Source organism: Rattus rattus, chromosome 1, assembly GCF_011064425.1.
Source record: "Rattus rattus isolate New Zealand chromosome 1, Rrattus_CSIRO_v1, whole genome shotgun sequence".
In the NCBI taxonomy this organism is placed as follows: Eukaryota; Metazoa; Chordata; class Mammalia; order Rodentia; family Muridae; genus Rattus; species Rattus rattus.
Window position 1 is genome coordinate 50,108,959 of NC_046154.1, and position 26,572 is coordinate 50,135,530.

The window sequence follows — 26,572 nt, forward strand, 5'->3', positions numbered from 1 at the left end:
CTGCTAGAGAGCACACCCGTATCCTCAACTGAGCACTCCCTCATGTGGTGGTGTGGTATTCTGAGTCTCTATGAGCACCAGGCAGCCCATGTAACCCCAGCACTGGGCTCCTCCACGCAAAGATGAAAAATCACACTCAGCCCCTTGGCATACACAGGCTATCTCAGCCACTCAGAGCATCTTCTGGATCTGCATTCTCTAAGGCAGGGTCGGCAGGCAGTAGGGGACACAGGGGTGTGTCTTTATGTACAAAACTTCCAAAGTCTTTTATCTGAGAATCTTCACATCAGCTGTCCAAAGGGAACTAACTGTATGTAAGCCAATGAAAAATGCCTTAGCAAGCCATTCCCCAGAAGGCATGAGTCTGACACCACCTCCTTAGCTTAAGCAGCTCAAAAAGATGTTGTCCAAATGCTGAATGGACAGGTGCTGGCTCAGCTCATTAAGTCCCCAATGTGTTCATCTTTTCTAAGCTAATTTGCATTAACTTATTGGGCACTGGACAGCTATTAAGTGGGCAGCTGCTGCAGCTTCTGAAGATTCAAAATCTACAGGAGTTTGGGATCAAAGAATCTATCACACGAGGGTACATGAAAGCCATCATGGGACCTCACTTCTGCCCACACTTTGAAGGGGAAAAACAATTGCTTTGGGGGCAGGATGACTGCTTCCTATTGCCACCAGGAAGTACTTCTCGCTGCCTAGGGCAACCATTATTCCATCTGGATGACTGTCTGTTCTGTAAACATTTATTGGGTACCTACTTTGTGGCAGCTTTGGGTTGCACAGGCAAGGGTCAGGGAAGGACCATGGAGGCAGATATAGGAATGAGCACAGCAGAGCTGAGAGCTAAAGCATGAAAGCTGCCAACTGCTCCTCTAACTAGCTTACTCTCCAGTGTCATACACCAATCCTCAGAATCCCACGCTGCCCACCTAGCCTTACAATGGCCTTCCTTTGGGAGTGGTGCAAGGATGACACTGAGGCCTTCTCCTCGGATAACAAGTAGTAACTGCTTTCTCCCCCTCCTTTATATTCTCCAGTCCTTGTAGACCAGGGAAGGTTAATGTGTTCTAGGAATTTCTGGACCAACTTGCCAGAGAAGCTGATAACCCAATTTCTGCCAGCAGCATAGCTGACACCCATTTGCCCACTGTTGCCTCTGAGGCATGGGTGACTTGTGCAGAGCAATCTATCTAGTTAGTCTGTCTGCAGTGGGAGAAAGATGGAGATGTGAAAGGGTGTCTCATAGAAATTTCTAGTAGTACATACAGTGTGAAGGAATCCTTTCATTGCAATGTGGCCCGTGAGCATGCATCCTACAGCTCTTTCCACACAGGAAGAACTGTCTAAATGGCACAAGAGCTGCCCCTAGATGTTAACTTGCACAGATGCTCAAGCACTGCATTTCCCGGGACCACTCCTAGCCACTGTTGGACCAGGATGGAGAGCGAGTTTGGTTCAAAGACTCACCAATGGTCTTGCTGAAATTTCTTTAGCACAACACTTAGTCTCTCAGGTGTACCAACCAACCTAGCTTCTCCCCCATTTCTTTCCTTTCTATCTTCCTTCCTTTTTCCCATCTCCTTCACCCAGAGCAAACCTGCATTGTGAGCTAAAGACTCCCTCTCCACTCTTTTTCCATCAGTCTGAGACAGGCTCCTCAGCTCCCCAGGACTTTGTGTCCTATGTTTGAATAAAATCTGCCCCTCTGCCTTTGACACTGGAGGCTGTTGAGTAGACACCAAACAGAGAGGACACTCTAGCTCTTGCTTTAGGTGGGAAAGTCTGATACAATAGATGCAGTGGGCTTGCCCTTTAAATGCAGGTCTTCAAGATGCAAACGTCATCCAGTTAATTTTCATTTCTAAGGTTGCTGGGAACACAGGCATTTTCTGAAATGGACCAACCCCTCAACCAGCTCCAGAAGGATTTTAGAGATGATTTCATCCATCAGGATGGATAATCCTTCAACTCTGAAATGGGAAGATCATAATGCTTTGCCAATCTACTCTGATCCCAGAGAAAATGGACCGATAAATGAAGATGATTTCAAGGTTTAAAGCTGCCTCTTCTAACCCAATCTGCTAAAAATTAAAACTCAGCAAGGCATAGTGAGAAGACTTTTCAACTTGTCATTTTTATGAAACAGAGAAACCACACAGACTCCAAATCCTCCCCACTGCAAATGAAAACAGGGCTGCTGTGGTCAAAAGCGTTCTAGGGCAAAAGCAAAAAAGCTCTACCCTGCTTGACCTTCAGCGCTCAGTAATTCACTGTCACCTCCCATGAATTTCAAGCCCTTTTATACACACCCAAGATGATTATGCTATACACATTAAAGGGAGAAACCCACAGAATAGAGTCTAGTGAATAATAAACAATAAATATCAACGATGATGTGAGTGCCACATTGCTTTGTTTGTTTTTGGTTCTTTGTCGTATTCTGTTTTTTTTTTTTTTTTTTTTTTTTGAAGAATAATGGAGAAACTTGAAGCTGGTACTTTTCTTGGCATTCACTGTATATGTTTATGTGTATGTGTAAGTGTATGTATATGTATATGTATTTATGACTCTAAAGCATAGCTTTAAAACACTTTAAAATAAAGTGATAAATCCAAGTTTCTTCTTTAAGGCATAAGCAAGGGGAAGGAGGTAGGGAGAAGAAGGAACTAACAGTTAAGTAAGGTCTGGGACTGGGTGTCTGTCCGTAGTTCCTTTCAACCGAGATCTATATTTTGTTTCATTGAAAGCAGTTCTGATCTTTCCGGTATAATACGCATGCAAAGGTGGGGTGGGAGGTGAGGGGGAGGAGGGAGGGAAGGAGAATATAAAACTATACAGCCATAGGCATTGATGGATGCCAAGGACAGAAAATTTCCAGTAGACCTGGTCTATAAATTGTCATTTAAATTTGCAATTTAAAAACACTGCCTGACTTTTTGATTTAGCTGACTGTATACGAGGCAAATAATGGAATCCTAATAAGCACTGTTTAAATGACATCTCCAGTCTCCCAGACACAGAGGGTGAGAGTAGAATTCTAAGGAGAGAAAATAAATCTACTAAGAATGGGAAAGAAGACCAGAACTAAATAGTTGCACTAATCACTTGATGGCAGATATCAGAAAAATGTATTTGGGGGGTGTTTAAAATTCGAATCCCTGAGAGGCGAAGGATGGGTTATCAGCCAAAATCCCCTAAAGTCATTGTAAGGAAACAAAAGTGAGCTCAATTTTTACATTCCATCACATTAAAATAGATGAACAAAAAAAAAAATCAAGGCACCGAGACAGCATATTAAAGTTGATAAGCTGAGGTTAGAAGATTTCAACTGCGAAAAGCACTCAGTCCCACAGACAGCCATTGGTGAATCTTAATGCCAGCATCGCGCTAGAGTAGGGTCCAGCTAAGGGGCACCCAGCCCAAAGCTTCTTTCTTCTGTTGTAGGAAAACACAATGTATCCTCCCAGCTGCACCACACAGTCCTCACTGAATCTACTCAAGACAGGAGGCGATGAGAGGTGTTGACTAGTAAAAGGAGTTCTACGTTCCACATACATAGAGGAACATTTGATAAATCTCCAAAGGGACCAGTGAAAAACGACAACACTGTTTGCAGGGGTGAGGACAGAGGTTCTGTGAGAAAAGATCAAAAGTACATCACTTACCATGTTTAAAAATGATCATCGCGTTTTTTTTATTGTATGGTAATACTTTACATGAGGAGGTTTTATGAAAAATAATATGGAGGTAAATGCAGGACAGGATTCGATTACATATGTTTGCATGCATCCCTGCATATACTCATGTGCAGAAAAAAAGCACCAGAAGGAAATATACTTGAGTGTTTACTGCTTGCTGAAGAAAATGCCGGGGCTACAAACACTCCCCAGGGCACTTGAGGCAGCCATTAAAATTGATCTACATTGGCAAATCATACAAAAATCTATTTGTAATCTATAGCTTTGAGAACAGGAGGGGAAACCACAGCAATGATTATTTCAAAACATTAAAGAAAAACTAATGGAATATAAATGGCTGATTCTAGGAAAATATAAGCCAAAGGCCAAAGACTTGCCTCTATAATGAAGGCTGATCTACTGCTCAACAAAGCACAATGAACGCATACTGTGTACCAGACCCTGTGCATAATATGAAATGTATACAATATACTAACTTCAAGGCACACCAATGCTGAAGGAGGAAGAACAAGTTACCATTCAAGGAGATGTCTGATTTGCTGGTCTGTCTGTCTCTGGGGATGGGTAAGCTTTGCTGTTCATGGTACCCATGTAAATGCTTTAGGAGTGATGGGTAGACAATGTCCCTTGAATGGTGAGCATTTCACAAAGCATTCATTGAACTGCTTATCAGCAAGCTGAACCCCAGAGACCTTTACTTAAATCTCTTAACCCGTGGGAAGCCCATGGATTATCGGTCCCTTCTGCTATGTGATTTCAGCTTACTGCAAGCAACTACAACTGCCTCGTAGTTTTCCGTCTTCCATAGCACATCTTTAAGATCCGTGAGTCCAAGACCTGATCACAGGCTTGTAGGGCCATCATTCTGCCTGGCTTTAATAAAACATATTAAATGGGCATGGGAAACAAGTGGGTGGAAATGGAGGACAAACAATAGGATGAAAAAGAAGATGGGAGTGAAAATTTTCAGAGTCTTGTATTTAACAAAGTGAATGTTTTAGCCTTCTTAAATTAACTAACCTTATCACCTTAAATTAACTAAAATTATCACCTCCTCCAGATATGTCCACCTGATGCTAACAGGACAGGTATGCTCTAGGACAACTGTGAATGCAGTAGAGGTCAATTTGTAGACGGCAATGCTATGTCCCAAGTTCAAAAACACAATGCAGACAGCACTGCTCTGTGTAAACAACTGAATTGGGGCTCCTTCACCATTCTAGCAACGCTCATCTGATCCATCACTCTGAATCCCAGGTTTTTCACTAGAGGATACTATGGTCAACAATGCATGAGGTGAATACAGACTGCTAAGGTTCAAATCCCAACTTCCAGCTTCTGGCTGCTGAATCTCTATGACTTCTACAGGTTCAGCACAGAGGTGAACATGGGGGTGCAAATTGTGAAAAAGAAAATTAGAGTAAGTATTCGAAATCACTTGCGCATCTGTTTTATTTCTTACCAACTTATATCATGCACTTTCTACTAGTTAAAGCATAACATTGAACTTACTAAAAGCTATCAGATACTGACAGAAAGGGCAGAACAAATTTCACAGATCCTCATGAAGCAAGGGCTAAAAGAGACCTTAGTGAGTTGCAAGCTTTGGACCTGCTATCAAGCATCAAGCAGCCTTTCTTTCATCTGACCTGATTTCAACACTCATGTTATCCATCACCGCCTCGGTACAATGTCCAATGTCTTTAACACATACTTCTGTACTGCTGTTAATAAGGGATATAGGGATGATCATCTTCCCAATGATAGGGGTCCTGATCCTTCTTAGGATCACATAATAAGAGCATTTTTCATTGTTGGAGATAATTGTCCTTCCCGTGCACATTTGTCAAAGGCAGTTTCCAACAGTACCGTACATCATCCTGAAACACATGATAAGATTCAGGTCTGCTATTCATCATCTGCTGGGCTCCGTCCAATGTGTGAGTTCCTACAGGCTTTGCTTGCCCCAGATTTAACAATTAGCATGCAAGTTCTCCCTAGAGTGACCAGCCAAGGGAGGTAAAAGACTCAAAGGATGGTGTTCCCCAAACTGGAAGGAAGAATCTACAATCACAAACGGCTTCTTTAAGAAGGTAAGCAGAATCGAAAGTTACTGCTTCGCAGCGGGAAGGAGGCCTCTGGGGCCTGAGCTTTTGCTGAGGCTTTATTCAATGACTACTGCTGGAAAGCAAAGGAGCAGAGTAATAAATACTATGGTGTAGTGCATAAATACTATGCAATGAATCCTTTAGATTTGACATTTAAGATGACTATTTTCCATATGCATGCTGGGTCACCCCAAACATCTCAGTGTAGGAAGCACACACTTCCTCATCTGGAAAATAATACTATCCAGCACATAATTCCATTGAGAAGCTTTTGAAAAGTAAGGTTTCTTTTTAGTTTTTAAAATTTTATATATTTGGGTGCTTCACCTAAAAGTGTGTGTGTGTGTGTGTGTGTGTGTGTGTGTGTGTGTGTGTGTGTGTGTGTGTGTGTGTATGTATGTATGTATGTGTGGTGTGCCTGTGGAAACCAGAAGAAGGCACTGGATTCCCCCTGGAACTGGAGTTATGGATGGTCATGAGACATCATGTATGTGCTCCTCATAGAGACCTAACCTGGTTCTTCTGAACAAACAGTAAGTCTGTGTAACCATTGAGCCATCTCTCCAGCCCTCCTTGTGAAGATAATTTAAGTTATTGTACTCCCTGCCACCACTTTTGACCTATGTGACACTCTTCTTGATGGGCTATGTAGATGCACTTAGGATTGCAGTAGGGGTCCTCTGACCATAGCACAGAAGGAGAGATTTCTGAAATCCCAGAACACCTGGATACATCTGTTCAGCAAACTCACAGAAATAACAAAGCCCCATGTTCTAGGCCATTTGTTGATTATGTGCAAAGACACAGATCCTCTAACTCTGAGAAGGCGCATACACTTAGCCTGACTCACGGCTCTCTTGAGGACTTAAAGGGCTAAAGTGAAGGGCTTTGTTCTTCCAAACATCAAAATTCAGGCCCAGCCACTGCCAGAGGCAGCACACTGAGCTTAATGAAGCAATGGGATGAACTAATACAGCAAATCATATAGCTCTTACTACCAATATGGGCCACATCATGCTAAATTACAGCACCAGACATGATTGGACACACATCCAGACAGGAGGAGAAGCTCCCGGAATGGCAAGAATTTTGAATGCTACATCGCAAGAACCTCGGGAGGCACAGTTCATCTGGGAGATGTTTGTATTCTTGTTTTATTTTATTTTTGCTTCTCCTTATGCAAATCCCTCCCCTGCTTACTTTATGAAAATTATTTCACTGAGTATTTACTGAATCTATGCCACGTGCTGTGTGAGGAACCCACAAGCTGATGGTAGAGTTAAAATGTGACTGGAGAACTGCAGCCAGGGTGGTGATCTGAGTGGAGACCAAAGCTGTCTGACCAACCCAGGCCTGGGGAGCAGATGAGCCTTAGAGTTCCGAATTCATCCCTGCACTCCTGTGGGGATACTTTACTACTGCTGCATCCCTTTTACCTGAAACTTCAGTGCTCAGTGGCAGAGATGAGTGACTACACAGCCCCTGCTCCTTAAGAACTCTGAGCCTCATGGGTAAAAAGAGGAGAAAACAAATATTTGTTGAATTAACACATTGTAATTATTAGTAAGGGGTATTTTGAAAGCCCCAGCGTGGGATGGGAGAGGAGTAACAGATCACCAAGTATTTCTGGGGGGGGGGTTGTGGGGGACCATCTAACTTGAAACTACATACATGGAGTTAGCTTTGAAAAAATAATAAAGAAGAATTCCTTCCTTGGAGAAGAAAAGGCACATGCAAATCCCCCAAAGCAAAAGCAACACAGTGGGGTGAGTACATTGAAATTCATTTGCTTGAGCCACTGAATGAACTACGGTTATGAAGAAGGGAAGGAGATGTGCATGGAAAGATAAGGAAGGGCAAGGACACAGGGCTTCTTAGACAGAGATAAGCTGAGGCATCAGGAGCCTCTCACTGCAGGGTTAAAGCAGACGGACATGATCAAATCTCCTGATCAAATCAACACAAGGTTGGAGATGTCTAATACAGGAAATCTCGGGACACACTTAGGAGACTACAGAACATTCCAGATGAGAGATAAAAACTCGCTTGGAGTACCTTTAGGAGGAGGACAGTTAGGAGATAAAGAATTAATGGATTGGAAAGACATGCAACTTGTCACACATACTGATAATAGTGATTCATTAGCTGAGGATGCAAAGAGGCTCACAAGGTTAAGGATAATGGCCCAGTGCAATGGTTACTGCATGCTAGAATGTGACTGGGAACAACAAGTGGCCAGGATGATGGAGATGATCCACACAAGGCTACCATCTCCACTAAGGTCACAGAAGCACATCCTAGGACCTGGAGATCTTTAGCTACAGAGAGGTAGAGAAAAGGAGCCAAGACCATATGTCAAAGGGTGTATGTTGTCCTATGGACTATGCTGCTAGAGGGACAATGGCAGTTTGAGGAAACCCAGATTTCCTCTAAGAGAACCAGTTTGTCTTCAGGAAATGACTACACTGAGTGCAGCATCTGGTAACAAATTCAGGATTAGTGACTTCAGAAAACACAGAAGCCTCTCCCCACTACATGGCATATGATGGGAGAGCCAGGCTCACCAAGACTGGCTTGCCTGAAACCATTACTGCTTTCTCCAAGCCCTGCATCCATGAGCTTTACTGACCAACCTCAGGGAGATTTATGTCATCTTGTAACAAAGTCCTTGGTTTGAAGCACTTGGAAAGCTTGAATAGCTCCAAGTTAGTGAAGAAAGTGAACAATTACTTCATTATGAAAACAAGTAAGCAAGCAACCCAGATAACAACAACAACAACAACAACAACAGCACAACTCACAAGACAGAGCAGCACCACAGACTTACCTGGCTCCAATGTCCATGGCCGTGCCCATTAACTGGTAAGATCCTCTCAATGTTTCATACCCCTCACCCCCTAGCACTGAGACACAGGAAAACCCCACAGAATGTGTACTCTGTAATGACTGCAACAATCCATGTGAATAGAAAGAAGTCTCCTGATTTACATGATACTTTTGTATATGCAAAGGAGCAACCTAAGACTTGGACTCATTAGGGAGAGCTTGTCTGAAATAGCTATCATGCAAGAAGAGCACTAACTCTTCCCAGGAGGCTTTGCTGCAAGTAAGGGGAGGGAAACAAAGACAGGCAGGTCACTGGGGCTAATGCTAAAACTAGAAGATGTTTGGAATCTGTTGAGCTGAAGGTACTCCAGCGAAGGAGACATTCCTAGATTCTGCCTTGTATATTAGTTTCTTTTCATTAAATCCGTCATAAAAGCAACAGAAGGGAAAAAGTTTGTTTTAGCACACAGGTCAAGTAAAGTCAATCAGAGTGGGGAAATCAAGGCAACAGGGATTTGAAGCAGCTAGTAGTATTCTACCTGCTGTCCGAAGAGAGCAATGAATGCATATATACTAGTGCTTAGCTCACATTCTCAACTCTTATATAGTCCAAGATCCTAGGGAATGGAACCTCCTATAGTGGGTGGTTCACCTTATGCTATCAAGTAGAGGCTCATTTCCCACATGATTCTCAGTTCTGTCAAACTGACAATTAACACCAACTATCACAACTCATCTAACCTACTGAATGATTGTTGGCTGTTCCTTCTCTCAAGATCCCATACCTAGGGAATGGAACCACCCATAGTGGGTGAGTTCCCACCTGAATATATAACCAAGTAGAGGGTCATTTCCCACAATTCTAGGTTCTGTCAAACTGACAACGACAGCTATCACAACTCATCTGACCACTGAATGACTGTTGGCAGCTCCTTTTCCCAAGATCCCATCTGCGAAAGCCAGGCTTTGCTCCCTCCATCCACTAACTCCTGGTACCTTTTTATGAGTCTCGACTTCAAGTGAACTTAATCACATGCCGATGTACTCTGCATTTTAGGCATAGCTCTACTTGTGTTTATTTTTATTTTTATTTGGAGACAGGGTCTTGTCCTAAAGCGCCAGTTGTACCATGCAGACCTCAAACATGCAGCAATCCTTTTCGGAATCTATCTGTGGCCTAGTGCTGAGACTCAACTTGGAAGAAAGGTTTTTTTTCAAGTAATTGTAATGAATTGAAAGTGGAATCCTATAGAAGTCAGAATGTTATAGCTAGAATCACCTGGACTAATGGTAGCCTGTATCTCTTCCTGGGTTACTTCTCTCTTCCCAGAGCATCAAGTATAGGGTGAGCTCATGGGTAGGGTTGGATAAACATCTGTGAAGAACAGGATGAAATACTGCCTCTAGATGTTTCAAACTTGTGCAAGGACCTACAATTTCTACATCTTTTTGGTAGTAGAGGAAACTGAAGGCTTCTATATCAGAAAGTAGTGACCTGAGGGTGAGCAGAAATCCAGTGTCTCAGTGAGCTATAGGTAACATCCTTCACCAGTTCTATCTACTTTTGAAAATATTACTCTCCTGTGTCCTGTGGTACTAAAAAGCTAAGGAATATGATGCCATTATAGAAATTGCTAATTGGTCAGCCAATACTAACAGGCCACTTCCTACTTATAATTGACTAGTAAGAACCCTGACTATGGCCTTACCAAAACCACCATAAACTCAACATAAACTGGCCAGGACTCTAATCCTTTCTGACATAGCTGATGTGGAGGCCTCTGTCATAAGACCACCTGGATCCTAGTGAGGCCTTGAGTCGAAAATCCTACTGGCAATAAGGTGGGTCTTCCTCACTGCTGAGGTTAACTGCTAGCCAGGGATACACCTCTTTCACAAATACAAGAACAGTGTGTTAATTTGCTAATGTTTCTAAACAGAGAGACAATGATGGACTGTGACCTCACAAAAATCTAAAGAAAAAAGCTACCATTGCAAGGTCCCACGACCATGGGAACTCACAAAGGTCTACCTCTCCTATATTACAGTGCACACGTGCACCTTTAAAGATAAGTAAAAGCAGGCTTGGTGAGGCTCCATCATCATCTCTGGTTACCCAGCAGAAAGAGAGAAAAGCTAGACTAAAAACAAGTTCTTTCCCACACCCAACCCGGTGATTCTTTCTACACAATCAGTACCAGGTGCTGATGCAACCCAGGTGATGACCCCAGAAACACCTGTGTCTGTCAGTCACAGGACCAATCCTCCCAACATCACCTCCACCAGCAGCCCAATCCTGGGAATGCAACTAACAAGAACTGAGACATTTGATTCTCCTTTGGGTGGATGGTAAGGAACCTGAAAATACAAATTTCCTTCCTCTACTGATGAGTGGGGGTTAAGAAAACTTTTTCTTTATTTAGCAAATCAGACCCAACAGGGTAGATAAAATAATACACTGTGTTCAAGTAAAGTTGACCCAGGAATCAAAGGTGAACAATCTACTGGTAATTTCCACAACAATAAAAGGGAAATGTAGGCATTCACTAAAGCAAGTATAGAAATATATTATGATCCAACTTCCTTTAAAAAATAAACAAGAAGTTACGACTAGTAACCTTTAGTAAAAGGTAAATATCATTCTTAAATATAATTTGGAATATTTCTCATTGATCTAGAACAAAGATAAGAGTAGTTATTATTATGATATAGTATATTGACAGACTCTGCCAAAGCAATATGACAGGAAAAATACTTATTTTCAAATTTATGTTGATTCTATAAAAATCCAAAAAGCAGGTAAAAAATATAACATTAGTGTGTTCAAGATTCAAGATCCATATGTAAACTAGTCCATTAAAGTTACTTACTTTAACAAAATACTTATTTTATTATCAAATCCTTAAAAGTAATGAATAAATATTGCTACTATACATTCACTCTCTATTTTTAATGTGTTCATACACCTTTATGATAGTTTTGCCAATACTCCTAGAATAAAGATTGCTTGCCACCATTACATAAGTAAAAATAACTAGAAAATCATTCTCTGGGACAAACATAATATATCTGTTAACAGCTTCCTTGCTATAAAATACAATAAGAAACAAAAACCCGTGGTTGTGATAATCGTAATGTTGACAAAAAAGAAAAGGAAAGAGAAGCAATATATGCTATAAACCAAACAACCATGCTCCAAAAATTCATGAAAATGAAACTTTCAAACTCAGTGTGATGGTGCTTTGGATGAATAGATGGCTGAATAGACAGACAGACAGACAGGTGCTACCTGAGATGAGAGTAGGACCTTTATGATGGGAATAATTTAGTAGGAGAAGTTGGAGGGGGACGGAGGTAAGGCAGGGTGAGGGGATAGGGAGGGAAAAGCAGGAGCTAAAGTAGAAGAGAGGCAGAAGGGAAGAAACAGAATCAAAGAGAACCAAAAGGAATGTTGCTCTGCACTCCATGTGACCCAGGGAAAAGCTGGAAAGACAGGCTTTGTAAGGAGAGGGACTGTTGGGATCTCATACCTGTAGCATAGCCATTGATAAGAAATGTATTTGTGCTTTAAGCCACTCAATCTATAGTATTTGTAAAGGTGGCTCAAGCCAAGACAAGGTATATGTTCAGGAAATAGAAAATAAAACTGAGTCATGGAAAGACGACAGAGAAGAAAGAAGATGAGACAAGGGAGAAAATGACAAGAGTGGAAACCGCCAACTTCTACTGAACATTTAACACATGCCAAGTTCTAGGCTCTAGATTTTATTTGCCCTACTTAAAATAACCTATACAGTCAGCCTCTGAGTATATACTATCATAGCTTATTTTTTAGGACAGGAAATGAGGCTGGGGAGGTGGACAACATGGTCTAAAACAGGTGTGGAGGGAGTGGCACCATCAGAATGTGAACTAGGGGGCTTGCCTGCCCAGACTCCATGGTCTCAGAAAGAAGTGATCCTCCTCCAATGTATTTTATGTTAGCGATGTAGATTCTTAGGAGTTGAAGGTGAGGAGGCTGTAAAAGGGTCGCCTTAACTTTCTTATCAGGTCCAAGTCCTTAAATTAGTGTGCTGAAAAGCTTAAAAATCTCTTCAGTGCTGAGTTTTGCACATTAAAAGATTCTCTAAGATAAAATTTTAAGGCATTAAACATTCAAGAGCATAAGTTTAGTGGAAAGGTTAATTTTGAAGCAAAAATACAACTTGTCAGTTTCTACGGCAAAAGCATTTTAATTCTAGAGCCCACCAGACTTTACAATCTTCTCCCCACACAGCAGTCTCTCAAGACCTGTTCCCTTGCCCATTTGCTTTTTGTCTATTATTCTCAGACTGGGAGGCATAAAAAGCAAGGTCTACACAAAGTTTCAGGCAATAAAACAGACTGTCTCCAAAATATTTGTGTTTCATATAAACATCAAACACGAAATTTATAGTCCATCCTGGAGTTCTGATAGCCCAGAGGCTGAATGTGGATCCCATTTATGCCTGGCGTTTCTCAGGTGCCAGACAGAGGCCATCACAAAACATGATTAGGCAGGCACAGTGATGTCTCCAACAAATCACCGACGACAGAAACCAAGGGCATCCTGATTTGCAAATCCACAAAGATTTCAAATCCTGAAAGAACTCTTCTTAAACTCCTTACATGCAGATGAGAAGAAAGGAGAGAGGAACTGATACCATGGGGATAAAGACACACAGACACACACACACACACACACACACAGACACACACACACACACACAGTGAGAGAGAGAGAGAGAGACAGAGACAGAGACAGAGAGACAGCACATAAGCACACTTCTAATGAAGACAGAGAGAGACAGAGACAGAGAGACAGAGACAGAGAGACAGAGACAGAGAGCACACTTCTAATCAAGACAGAGAGACAGAGACAGAGAGACAGAGACAGAGAGAGAGAGAGACAGAGAGACAGCACATAAGCACACTTCAATCAAGACAGAGACAGAGAGAGACAGAGACAGAGAGACAGAGACAGAGAGACAGAGACAGAGAGACAGCACATAAGCACACTTCTAATCAAGACAGAGAGAGACAGAGAGATACAGAGAGACAGCACATAAGCACACTTCTAATCAAGACAGAGAGAGACAGAGACAGAGAGACAGAGAGAGAGACAGAGAGACAGCACATAAGCACACTTCTAATCACCAAAGGGCACACACTTAACAATAGGCACAGCCATGAAACCAACTCTCCCTCCAAAATACGGATAACGATGGAATGATCTTTGTAAGAGACTCTGGACATGTCTGTCGATCTTTGGGTCTGTGTCACCAGTTATCTGTTTACCCTCTTAAGTACTTTCCCTGTACTGATAGTCCTGAGGGGCGGGGAGCACAGGGCTTAGCACTGAGAGTTGCTACTGCAGATGACTCATAAAAACACAAGCCATTTTAAATAAAGTAAGACACTGCAAAAATGCAACTGAAGCAAATCAAACAAGCAGCCGTCTCCACTGGGAACTGAGAATAGGCTCAGGAGGTTGCCCAAAACCCAGCCTGGACAACGGGTACTGATCCATGAAGGAAAGGCAATGAGCAAGAACAGGCTTTCTGTTGATGGCTCCGTGGTTTTCACTGTGGCCTCCAGACCAGCATCGCCTGGGAACTCATTAGCAGTGCAGTCTGCAGATACTGGGCACTTCCTGGGGATGGACTCCACAGTCTGCTGTAATCAGCCCTCAGGAGCCTGGTGTGATAAGAGTTTGAGAATCACGGCAGTATGCCAAAGACAAAAGCGACAGGGAGAGAGTCTGCAGTGGGAGCAGAGTTGGGGACAGAGAACAACAGGAGTTGACTTTGATGGAGAAATGGCTGCATGACATCGACAGAAGGGCCCTATGTCTTACAGAAATAACCTGGGATTGTACCTGGCAAAGAATAGCCATCAAGATATGAGCACAAAATCACCATAAAAATGGCACCTGCTGCATAGCTCTGTTTTTCCATCATTCTAGAGTTAACACAGAAAAGCAGCCTTGTGAAGGGCACTTGGCTAGCCCTACCTTTCTTCCTGGAGTCTTTCTTGGCGCTGGTTTTCACAGCTACTTGAAGTTCTGTCTCAGTTGACATCCTACTTAATCCTTAGTCCTCTTCACACAGACCCCGGGCCTTGGCCAGGCTCATCGAGGATCCTCTCCAAGAGAAAGGCTCCTCCCTTCAGAAAGGACACCCCAGGCCGCGCATGTCATTCACTCTGTCGGAGTGCTGCAAATCAAAGCAAGAAAATAGTCAGAATCATGGTCCTCGTAGGGCTGAATAGAAATGTGAAGAAATGACCAGCGAACATGCACCAGCAAGAACATTTCAGTCTTTGTGAATGAATTTGTTCATCTCAGTCTGAGTTTATGAGGCCATGGCTGGGGTTTACACAATGAGAATGAGCACATTCTTTGCAAAGCTGTTTAGCAAGCTAAGAAACTTAGATTTTCAAAAGCAGCAAAACCCAGCCCTTTGTTGCCCATGTTCCTGATGGCCAAGCACTAGATGCCACCCAGAAAATATCACAAAGACATATTTCCTGACCAGCCCTGTGGAGACATTTCCAACAACAGGCCACCCATCCATCAACCAAGCTTGATCAGAGCCTGAGCAGCTAAGGCAGATCATAGGGGAGTGACCTGCCGTCTGTCCCTCACTGGCAGGCATCAGAGGGGACATAGAGTTGACATGCAATTGGGCTCCAAGGGTAAGGTGACAAATGGGGCTGAGGAAGTTTGCAGCAAGCCAATTTTTATGTCAGCTTTTCCCTTAGCTGTAAGGGCAGACAAGCATTTAATGTGGGGAAAGAGAGGAAAAGAGACGGGAATGGGAGACCCACGTTTTGTTCACTCTGTCTTTTCCTGAGCATATATTACACCACACTAGGTATTATGAAGAATGGATACCATTAGAAGGAGAGTGACGATGATTAGAACAACAGACACTTCGATTAAAGCTAGCATTTACTATGCACTTACTAGACACGCTCAATACGCTGACCTCAATGCTACACATGCACTGTCGCCTTAGATCTCATTTAAATTGAATAAACATACTGCCTTTGTCAATAGTTTTTCCCCAGCCCCTATCTGATAGTTGTAGCCGAGAATCCACTGAGAATAAACATCTCACTAGTTATCTGCTATCGATATTAAGAAAAAAACAAAAGATAGTAGAAATGTTTCTTAAAATCGTACAACCAGTTTTTAGCTCATTCTACAAAATTGGAACTGCTAATCTAAGAGGACTGGCCTCACATGCCAGTCGCAGCTCAAAAAGAATAATGACCTAACCCTCTTAATCATGACAATTAAAGATGGCTTAACTATAAGGCTTAATATGAAAGCCATAGAAAATTGCATTCAAACTTAATTGTGAGGCAATGTCCACCTTATTCAATGATAGCTGGTTGGATTTTTTAAAAAAATAACCTAATTAGTTTCTTTCAAAGGACACTGTCTCTGTATGGAAGCACTTGAATTAGAAGATCTAAGGTTACAGGTAAAGACAAGAGATAACTGCCTTTGTAGAATGGACTTTCTGAAACCACACATTAAAAACGAGACTTTCTTCATCATCTTTGGGGCATTACATACATACCAATACCTTCTTTCCAAAGACACGTCCCACAGAACACAGTTATTGGTCAGATACTGACATAGTCTTAATATCTATCGTTCTATTGCAGTAAGTGTTTACTAGACTCTAGTATAGACTATGCGTAAACAAATACCATGCAATTCTGATAGTCTGCTGCTAGTCCACAAAGAAGTGAAACCTAGCAGAAGCATCAGTGCTGTGGAAAGACGCACGACACTTGTACAACCAGAACCAAAGACAACATAAGTGCTGGACGTGCTGGGGCACAAAGGAGCAAGCACATACTTTGGTTTGCTCTCATTAAAGCAGTGCATGGGGTTACCGTATTCTACAGGGTCCTAAACTACAACACTTTTGTCAAACACACAGAGGAAAGGATCCCATAACCACATGTAGAACAGACAGGTGAGTGAATGCATGAGTATTTATTTTAAACAGGAGGAAGGCTTGTCATGTGCAATGGCGAAGAGACTGGAAATCACTTATCCAATAAATGGAAGGGAGCTCAAGTCTGGCAGGAGGGCGAGGCACTGGGGGTCATCTTCCCATCCCTTCCTGTGCCTCTGTTTGCCATCGCTTCGCTTCTGTTAGGTCTGCCTTGAACCATCCAACTGCTTGAGGTTCACTTCAAAAAGACTGTCCAATTGGGAAACGTCCTGAGTTCTCTAGTAAAGTGGAACACTTCTGCCATACTGTTTTTTTGGCTAAGTCCAGAGTTTTGCTAGCTGCCCAGTCAGCCATGTGACACTGCGGAAGCCTCGGAGCTTTCCCTGCCTCAGTTTCTTCACCTGGATGATGGAGCTAATGTTGCCCAAACAAGAGAGTCACTGTCGAACTAGGTGGGAGCACACCTGTCACAGGTCTGAAACCTGTACTCACAGACCCTCTTGCTAATCACTTGATAAATAAGAGGCCAGAGAGCTTAAGTCTGCTTTCTGAGAATGGACAAAGTACAGGAAGTGGTAGGATATCAGATCTTCCCATTCTTCAGGTGTTGTATACAGTGGGTGCCTAATTCCTAAATATAGAAAGGAGTTCACAGGCATGAGTTTATTTCAGAAATTCTCAAAAGCTGTTCTATGAAAATGGATGAAATTTGGACTATTTTCTCTCCTTTGACTTCAAAAGGCAACATCTAGCACCTCTCCATTTCCCCTGAGTACCTAGAGTCTCTTGTTTGGCAAAATATGATACATTCGAGCACTGTGAGCATTACTTGTGAATCTCTGAAGTGCCTCCCCATATCAGTAATGCTGGGAAACACCAGAGCCATTCTGAATGGAAACTTAGATAGGAAAGCTACAGTGGAAAACGCACACAGCAGGGCCGTGCATCCCCTTTAATTTTCCAAGAGCCAGAGGTTGAGCAAAATCTGTGAAGTAACTCCAAATTATTTAGGAAATTCATTTCTTTGTAATTAAGGAGATTAAAGCCCTCCAGGGCCAGAAACCATGTGACAACTCAAATCATTTTCTCCAGTAAAAGCTGTGAAACCCTATCAGTTAAATTCAGGCTCGTCTGGAATTTTGAAATGCTTCAATAATGTTTCTTTGCTCCATACAATCTGCAGTAATTTAATATTTCTGAAGTGTGTCAGGTTTTTTATAATGAGCTCTTCAAGTCTAAATGTGAATTATGTAACATTCCACTACAGACATTCTGTCTGGTGAACTGCTTCCGAAATGTAAAATCCCAGGTTGGGGAAGAGATGGTGTGGGGGCCAAACCCGCCCTACCACAAAATGGAAGAAACAGATAGGCCTCTTCTTGGAAAACAAAGCAGGGAGGTTTTGGTAACTCTAACAGAGCAAACACAAGGAAAAACACGTACTACAATGCATATTTATATGCTCTTTCCCCTACCAGAGTCTTGCTTATCGAGGCTATAAACTTTTCATACATTTCTTAGTCAATCATTTCATCAGCATGAAGAGTTAGATGTCATATTTTTCTTCAGCAATGAGAAATTTGGAATGCAGCTATGTGAGGACTTATCCAAGGCCACACGGCAAATACATGGATGGCTTAGAATGAAGCAGAAGTCAGTCTGCTCCGTCATTCACCTCTCACTGCACATCCATGGATGAATGAATAAGGCATGTGTGGTCCTTCTGTCCCGTGGACCATTACTCAGTGTTAAAATGAGCATAGCAGAGACACAAGCTGTAACATGGAGGGACCTTGGCAACACCAGCCAAGTGAAAGGAGTTAGACAAAGACAGCTGCGTAGTGTATGTTTCATTTCCAGGAAATGGTTAAGACAGGTAAATTCCCCTGACCCCAAGCAAGTCAGTGCTTGTTTGGACAATGCTGATAGTGAAAGAGTCTGTTCAATGGGCCCAAGGTCAATTTTAGGGGGTGATGAAAATATTTTGGAATTAGATGGGGATGAAGGCTGGGTTTGCAAGTATGGTATGTGATAGGTGCAATAAAAACACTCTTAAAACGGTTCATCTTATGCTATGAAACTTGCACCTCAGCTGAAAAGTCATAATATGACACGCCAAGAAGGGTACATATTCCCTTTTAAAAGAAGAAGACAATGAGTGCCTGAAAACCTGAAGACATTACTCAGGATCGTCACTCCGGATGTGTACCACTTTAAACTGTACCCACTGCCACCGCGGCTGGCACTGCAGGAGACCTTCCTTGGTGTTGTGCAAACTATAAGCACATGAAACGGGCCAGTTCAGCAAGGCACAGGCACACAGCTCTGCTTTCTTCATCCCTCAATTAAAAACTGCACATTCCCGCACGGTGCGAGGAATTGGAAAGTAAGAGCGAGTGTCCTCCACCCCAGCAAGGCCAGCTCAATGTCCAAAGCAGAGTACCTTTTGCTGTTGTTGTTGCAAGACCTAAATTGAATGCTTTTTTGTTTATTTGTTTTTGTTTTTGTTTAAAAAAGGACCAGAGTAAATAAGCCGGGAAAGAGTGAGGATTTCTATACAAAAGAGGGTGGGGTGGTGCAGTGGCCAGGTGGCAGGCTGAAGTGTCATGACAGAGGGTGACAGCTGGTAGTTCTTTGTAGACAAGAACTGGGGGACACTGGAAAAAAAACGAAGCAGATTACTTCAGTTTATGTGCCATGAGAAATCAGAAGCCCAGTGATGCCAAGTCTGGACAGGAAAGGCAGGCCGAGCCACTTAGGAATCGGTTGTTTAACTGCAAACACTCCATCTTGGGCAGAAGAAGCACCCAAAGTCAAAAAGGGGAACGCCAAGCCTGTTTACAAGGTTTTTCTGCTTTCTGTATTGCCACAGGCAAAAGAAATCGGAATCTATTCCTGACACTCTACAGAGCAAGGGGGAAGTGCACTGGTGTCTTGGGAGTCGAGGTGCTCAGCAAAGGAGGAGATACGTTCCCGGATATAGAAAGAGTAAGGCAGAAAAGAACACTACACGGCAGATTTGAAATTGGAGGTTTCAGGGAATGAAACCTAAGCTGTGTGTGTGCACACACATGTTTATGTGTGCATGTGCTTGTGTGTGTTTTCATCCCTAAAAAGGTCTAGAAAGAAGGAGTCCCGGGAGAGTGAGATAACCCCAACTTGGAGGATGGCCTCTACCTTCATTTATACATAAGAAGCTGATGCTGGAGTGTACAGGAATAAGACCAGGTCAAATGCCATTTTCTTCCAAATGTGAGGAAGTGCTTGATGTAAAACTACAGGAGAAAAGGTCCCAGGACCACTTCGCATGGAATGATTTAAGCAGCAAGATGACAGGAAATGATACGTCATTGAGTAAAATAGAAACCCATTAATCCATACCTGTAGGAAGCGAGAAGGACCACATGAGTTAAGTCCTGCTAACGCTGACATGGGCACAATCATATCAAGTACCCCATGACCTAGGCCTGAGAGAGATACAAAACTGTGCTCAAGGGACTAGGTCTTGACAATATGTGAAAAAATATCCTACATAGCTTCCCTACCACCTGGATATTTAGAGCCTAATTTGTTTTTCTTCAGATACTGTTTCTACTGGTCTCATTGTATACCTAAACCCTGCCTCCTCCTTAGCTTGAATACAATCACCTCACCTTCATAGCCAGCAGTACTGAATAACCTTGTTCCTCTGTTCAACTCTGTGTAAGAAACTTGCTGAGCTTCCAGGAGGCTGAGGTTTTGCCACTCGAGCACCCACTCCAGCTGGTCCTTGTTCTGTTGTGTTTCTGTGTGTTTGCTGTTTCTTTAGTCCCTCACCATCCCATTCAGGTCCCAATCTCTGGAGCTATGCTGGATATGCCCAACCCTGCTGACAGGTGAGCAAAGGGGGCAGCTGGGAGGCTGCCTCATACAGAGTGGAAGCTGACACAGAATGATAGTACCCAGGGAGCACTGCGACTATTCAGCGACATTTTGCAGAACAGAAACAAGTCACATACTAATCCTAGACAAATGTAGATCTGGGAGTTTTTCATGAGGAATAGGACTCTGCAGGTCTTAAAGTGTCTTCCCGCTTAATCTGTGGGTTCCAAGGGGAAATCTGTAATCATGCAATAGGAGTTGAACAACATCTCGATTAAATTATGAAGATCAGTGCCAACACGGAGGACACAGGGGAGGCACAGCCTGAAAACGCAGCTCCTCAGACCCTGCTAAGTCTCCTGGCCAGGTATTTGCTCAGGTTACACCTCTCAAATTGGGAGGCAGTGAGGGGCTCTGCTCTCCAAAACTACAATAAACCACAAAGAGGGGCTAGAGAGAGTTTTGATGGAAATGAAGTAAATACATCAAAGATATGACGTATGTGCAGGGTTCTGTTGTGAAGAGAAAGAACATACTATAGTGGAAGTCTTTGTGACAATTAAAACTATATTAGGTAACAAGACTGTATCAATGTTAAATTGTGTGACAACTTTTCTATGGTTAAGTAAGAGAATATATCTGTTCTTGGGGAAATACATCAAATATTCAGAATGGCCAAGACATGTCTAGATTACTTTGAAATGATCTAGAAGAAAACTATGTACATGCATGTAGTACATGCATGTAGTGGCTATAACATCACAAATCACATGAGATACAACATTATCATTGTCAGCTTAAGTAAAAGGCTTAAGTGAACTCATATCTCTTCACTTTTTTGCCATTTTACACACACACACACACACACTACAGCATAGCTCAGACCTCAGCACACAGTACCAGCTGAAATGATTCATGTTTTTACTTTATTTATTTATTTATTTATTTATTTATTTATTTATGTGTGTATGTGTATGAGAGAGAGACAGAGAGAGACAGAAATGGAGGGGAGAAAGTAGGGAGGAATGGAGGGAAGGAGGAAGAGAGATATGAGGGCAGACATGTGTGTCATAGCACATATGAGGAGGTCAGAGGACAGCTCCATGAAATCAGTTCTCTCCAACTCCCAGGGACAGAACTCAGGTCTCCAGGCTTGCAGAGTAAGCACCTTCCCCTCTGAACCATCCTGCTGGCCCAAAGCACTATAACTTTTATACATCCAAACTGGAGGTAGGCCTAACTCATTTAAAATAGTTTATGAGGGAAACCTATTTCTTCTTTGAAAACTAATGTAAAACCAGAAATGATACCTTGCTATCTAATACCTGTTGGTTTTACTTTTCTAGGGAAAAATCTAGAATTAGGCTATGTATAAGTTTATCAGATTGCACACCTGTAAGATGGGACAGCAATGGTTGACAGGAATGGGAAGAAGGGCAAGGTCTGAGGAGTGTGCTTGGTAAAGGGACAAGGCATGCTCGAAGGCAGGAGGAGCCACTGCAAGGGCTGCAGCCTCCAGAAGCCAGGGACTCTGGAATACGCCTTTGTCTACTCAAACCCAAGGCTAAACATTCAGAGCCAGGTTCCGGCAAATTAAAGGAGTTCCTGTGAGAGCCGCACGGCACGCTTAGGGACATTTTGTTTCACTAATAGATCCTATAGTTTCGTTAAATAGTTTAGGACCATGAAAACTCACTTTGCAACACTGAGGGTATTTTAAAAGGTGTGAGAGCAGAGATATAATCCCAGCACTTGGAAGATGGAGGCAGCGAGATCCGTAAGTCAGGGCCACCCTCAAGCTACCACTAAATCTGAGCCACCCTGGGTTACCTGAAACTCTACATAAGGAAAAGCAAAACAAAACAATAACAAAATTAAAAAAAACCTTAAAGAAACAGACAGACAGATGGACAGACAGACAGGAAGGTAGGCTAAGTGTACTCTCAAGTCACCTTGCCATTGCTAACAATAATACTAGGAGCTCTTCTAAAACCCTGGTCACTTATTCCATAACAACAGTGCACAGAGCAGCAGGCTCTAAACTTAACAGGCAGTCTGGAGGCTGAATTCATATCCTGCCTGACTCCACCACTGACTCCTACATGCCGGCCCACATAGCTTCGGATTTATGTGCTATTTCATCACTCAGCCTCAATTTCCTCATCTGCGAAATGGGGGAACTCTTTATCTTGGCCAGTGTTTTCAGAAGCCAAATGAACCAAGCAGCATGGAATCTGAGAGCCACTTCCTTTTTGTTCCCTCTGGTCGATGCTGTCCTCTTCCTACTTCTCCTTCTTGCCTTTTCTCAGTCTTATTTCCCATCTTTTAAAGTTTGCATTATTTTAGACATGTAAAAGTGATTTACTTGCGTGTATGTCTGGGCACCACATGTGTGTATGGTACCCATGGAGGCTAGAAGAGAGTGGTAGAGCGCCTGGAACTGGCATCATCTGTGTATAACATATCTGCACTATATAGAGGGCATCACATCCTCTGGAGTTGGAATTACAGATGGTTATAAACTGCCATGTAGACACTAGGAATCAAGCCCAGGTCAACAGGAAGAGCAGTAAGTGCTCTTACCCAGAGCAATCTCTCTGCTCCCTTTATTCCCTATCTTTTAATATAGCTACGTGTCTATTGTCTTAGTTAGGCATCACGCCACCCCACTTTGAATAGAAACCTACCTGGCCACCTTTGGATGACGCCATCCACAGGACCCCAGTGTATTGTGCAGGAAGCACATAAGAAAGCTCAAAAACAAGGTTGCCGAGTCACTGGTAAAGTGGCTTCTAAAAACAGGTTCTCTTGAAATCCTCTACTCTAGAGGCTCAGAGAGAGGTAAAGACAAGTTATCCCAGCATCAAGCCATTCAAGTGGTTCCCAGGTAGGTAACCAGAGATAAGCCATTCTGCAGCAGGAGGGAAGTCGGCAGAGGGATGCACAGCAGATAGGGCTCTACCTCAGTCTGGGGTCAAATGGCATCAGTAGATGTTGTCGATAACTACGGCGTGGAGTAAGACAGGGAGAAGGCATGCTCCAGCTGATTCCTGAAAAGCTAGGAATGCCAGCCATATTGAGAAGCAAAGCTCTAGTTGACGGAGAGAGATGGAGATCATAGAGATAGACACAGAGAGAGATATGTTAGAGGAGGAGACAGACAGTCAATAAGGACAGAGAATTAGAAACATGAGCTATTCTTTTTTTTCTTTTTTCTTTTTCTTTTTTCTTTTTTTTTTTCGGAGCTGAGGACCGAACCCAGAGCCTTGCGTTTGCTAGGCAAGTGCTCTACCACTGAGCAACCTCTTGAGCTATTCTTATAAACCGCCCGACATCTTGGGAATTCAGTTATAGCAATAGCAAGGAAACCAGGCAAGCACGTGAACTGGTGCAGATTTTGGCCATTCTTTACAGCTGCAAGGTGACTACTGGCTGGTACCAGAGGGGAGCAACAGGGAATGTTCCAGTTCTCTCACAACTGTATTAGCTCAAGTGCTACCCAGGTTCTGGGGGCCAGCAACCAGGATGGGGAAGGATGGCATGCCTGTATGAGAAGAGTTCCTTGGTTTAAAGGCTTCTGCTATCCCATGGCCCTTACCTGAGAAGTCCCAGATAAATGAATCTTCATGCAGGAAAGGAAGAGCAGAGCTATTAATCAGTGTCTGCCAATCAAATAGGTTCAATGTTCAGCCTCTCAGTGCTACTCTGCAGAGCTGACTCCAGATGCCACGAGGTTTAGCGAGATGGAACATGGAGTGCCTACTGCTTCATCCACTCAGGGCAAAGGTCCCAGCAAGGCACCACACTGGCTCCCCCAACACAGCAACTCTCTGGGAGCCCTCATGGGTCTGTTTAGCCACCATGTTCTTCCTTATTTTGACCCCCTCTGTACTGCCCAGGCAAATACACTGTTCATTTGCTCCTCCTCCCTGAACCTTGCTCCTCTCCTCTATGTGTGTCCCCTTGCAATGTGTGTATGACTGACACAAAATGGCTGCTGTCCCCTGGCGTCTTACAGAAAGAAGAGACAAGTATGTAATGAGTCCCTCTCAGAAAAGAGGGGCTTTAAATAAACAAATGCTACATTTGGCAGCTTTGACCTGCTGATTTACTTAAAATATATCAGGCCCTTGTTTTCTCTCGCTTCCACAGGCTGCATTTTATTATCTTCAAAGAGAGAGAGGGAGGAGGACGGAGGGAGCTGAGGGAAGAGTGCAACAGATGCTGCCATGCTACCTGGCTTTCCAGTCTGACCTTGGGCATAGACTCATCCCAACAGCTTCCAGAACACAGTGATCATTAGACTACTTCTTCTACAAGAGTTCTGTCCATCTGGCCACTCAAGGGTCCTGCTAACAGAAGCCATCCCCAACCCCCACAGAAAGTAGAGACAGGTGGCATGCTCTCTCCCACCACTGACAACCTATTTTTCTCCCCTCTCTTCTCAAACATCAAATTTTTACCACCTTTCTTTAAAAAACAAAAAACAAAAAAACTAAAACCAAAAAACCCAAAAAAAAGGCTATCATCTTCTTTGCTCTGCTAATGGTCTGCTAGTCCAATCTCAATTACTATAAAATGGGATACATGGATGCCTCAATTTTTCTCCACAAAAGGAGTTGCACTTTACGGGAAGCAGCCCAATTTCCACAATTATCTCCCTGACAAAAAAACATAGGCAGCAATGCTAACCGTGGGGCTGTGTTTTCCTGAAAACGGAAATGAGGATGGACGCCCGGACAAAGGGAGTCGTGTTTCTGTTGTTTCCTGATTTGTGAGAGTATTTATTTGAGCCATCTCACAGAAACAAAAACACAATCACTCTTGGCAACTCCCAAGCAACTGAGCAACACTGAAGGCTGTTTGTGCTCCCAGAAAAGCTCCTCTCTGATTCACGGGTCAAAGTCCAAAAGCGCTTCACCTCAAACACTCTTGCAAGGGGACTCCTCCTCTTACCACAGACCTGCTTCTCCTGTGCACAAGGGATTGTTTCTCAGGAGACGGTACACATGACAGCTCCCATGATCATTATAAGCAGTACATGTCGGTTCATGCTGAAGGTCACTCTGGTACTCTCATTTGATGGGTTCGTGTGGGTACATCCCAGGCACTGGAGAAAAGATTCTGTAGGTGATTCTAACTGGTAGCAGACTTCAGAGATGAGAATGACGGTGAAGAGAGTTCCCATAAGCCTCAGGGCCTGTATGACTCCTCTTTCTCACAGATCAAGAAGTGCAACCACGGTGTATGTTACTTAAGGCCCTGAAACTTGACTGGGTCACTGAAAACCGAAATGACCACAGAAGGCTATTGGCAGACATGATGAGCTCCATCTAAAATATTCATCACAGAGAGCGAAGTGCTGGTAAGAGGCAAAAAAATGTCCCTCCAAAGGGTTCATGCTCTAATTTCTGGGAAATGATGGAAATGAGTTAGAGGATGAAATGCAGATTTTTGAGCTCATGAGGTTTAGAGGAAATATGATGTTTCAGATTGATAAGACCATGCAGACACTGAGAGGCCAAGGATGTATTTTTGCATATAGAATGACTATCAGTTGTTGGCACCAGAGGGCAAACAGTGATAGAGAGACTGATGGCCTCCACAGATGTCCAGCCTCAAATTCTGAAACTTGTCAGTTTGTTTTGACCAGAAGAAGTCACATGCTAATGTTAATGCCACCCTGCTTCCTACACTCCCTTTACCTAAGTCCAGTCCCAGCTACCCACACCTGGGTTTGATCCTTCATTCTGAAGCCAAGCAAGAAAATCTGCCCAAATGAATACAGGAAAAGACAGCCATATGCTCTCCTTCAAGAGGCTCAGCTCGCTGATGCTCACTCTCTCCACAAGACCAGCATTGGGAGCAGCCCTGAGGCCACACAGCAGGGACCCAGCAGGGTCTGTGAATCACTCCATAGGTGGAAAGAAAGTTCATGATTAGCACAGAGGTCACTTTAGGAGTAGAAGCTTAGGGAACTCAATTCAGGGAGCAAACAAAGTCCCAAACTATGGGGACCACAGATTATTTTAGTTTTAGTTCCCAGGAGGCAGCCAAGAGCCCTCCTACTAGGAAAGCA

The 26,572-nt window shown here is 43.1% G+C and overlaps 1 protein-coding gene across 6 annotated transcripts in view; it reads right to left on the reverse strand.

Annotated features, from left to right (window-relative positions):
- Positions 1-26,572, reverse strand: part of Dab1 (DAB adaptor protein 1) — a 377,234-nt gene that overhangs the window by 244,530 nt on the left and 106,132 nt on the right. For all 6 annotated transcript variants that reach the window (XM_032901296.1, XM_032901266.1, XM_032901248.1 and 3 more), the window contains exon 2: positions 14,670-14,871. In XM_032901296.1, coding sequence (XP_032757187.1) covers positions 14,670-14,736 — 67 coding nt within the window. In that variant the 5' untranslated portion in view covers positions 14,737-14,871. The remainder of the gene's footprint in view (positions 1-14,669; positions 14,872-26,572) is intronic.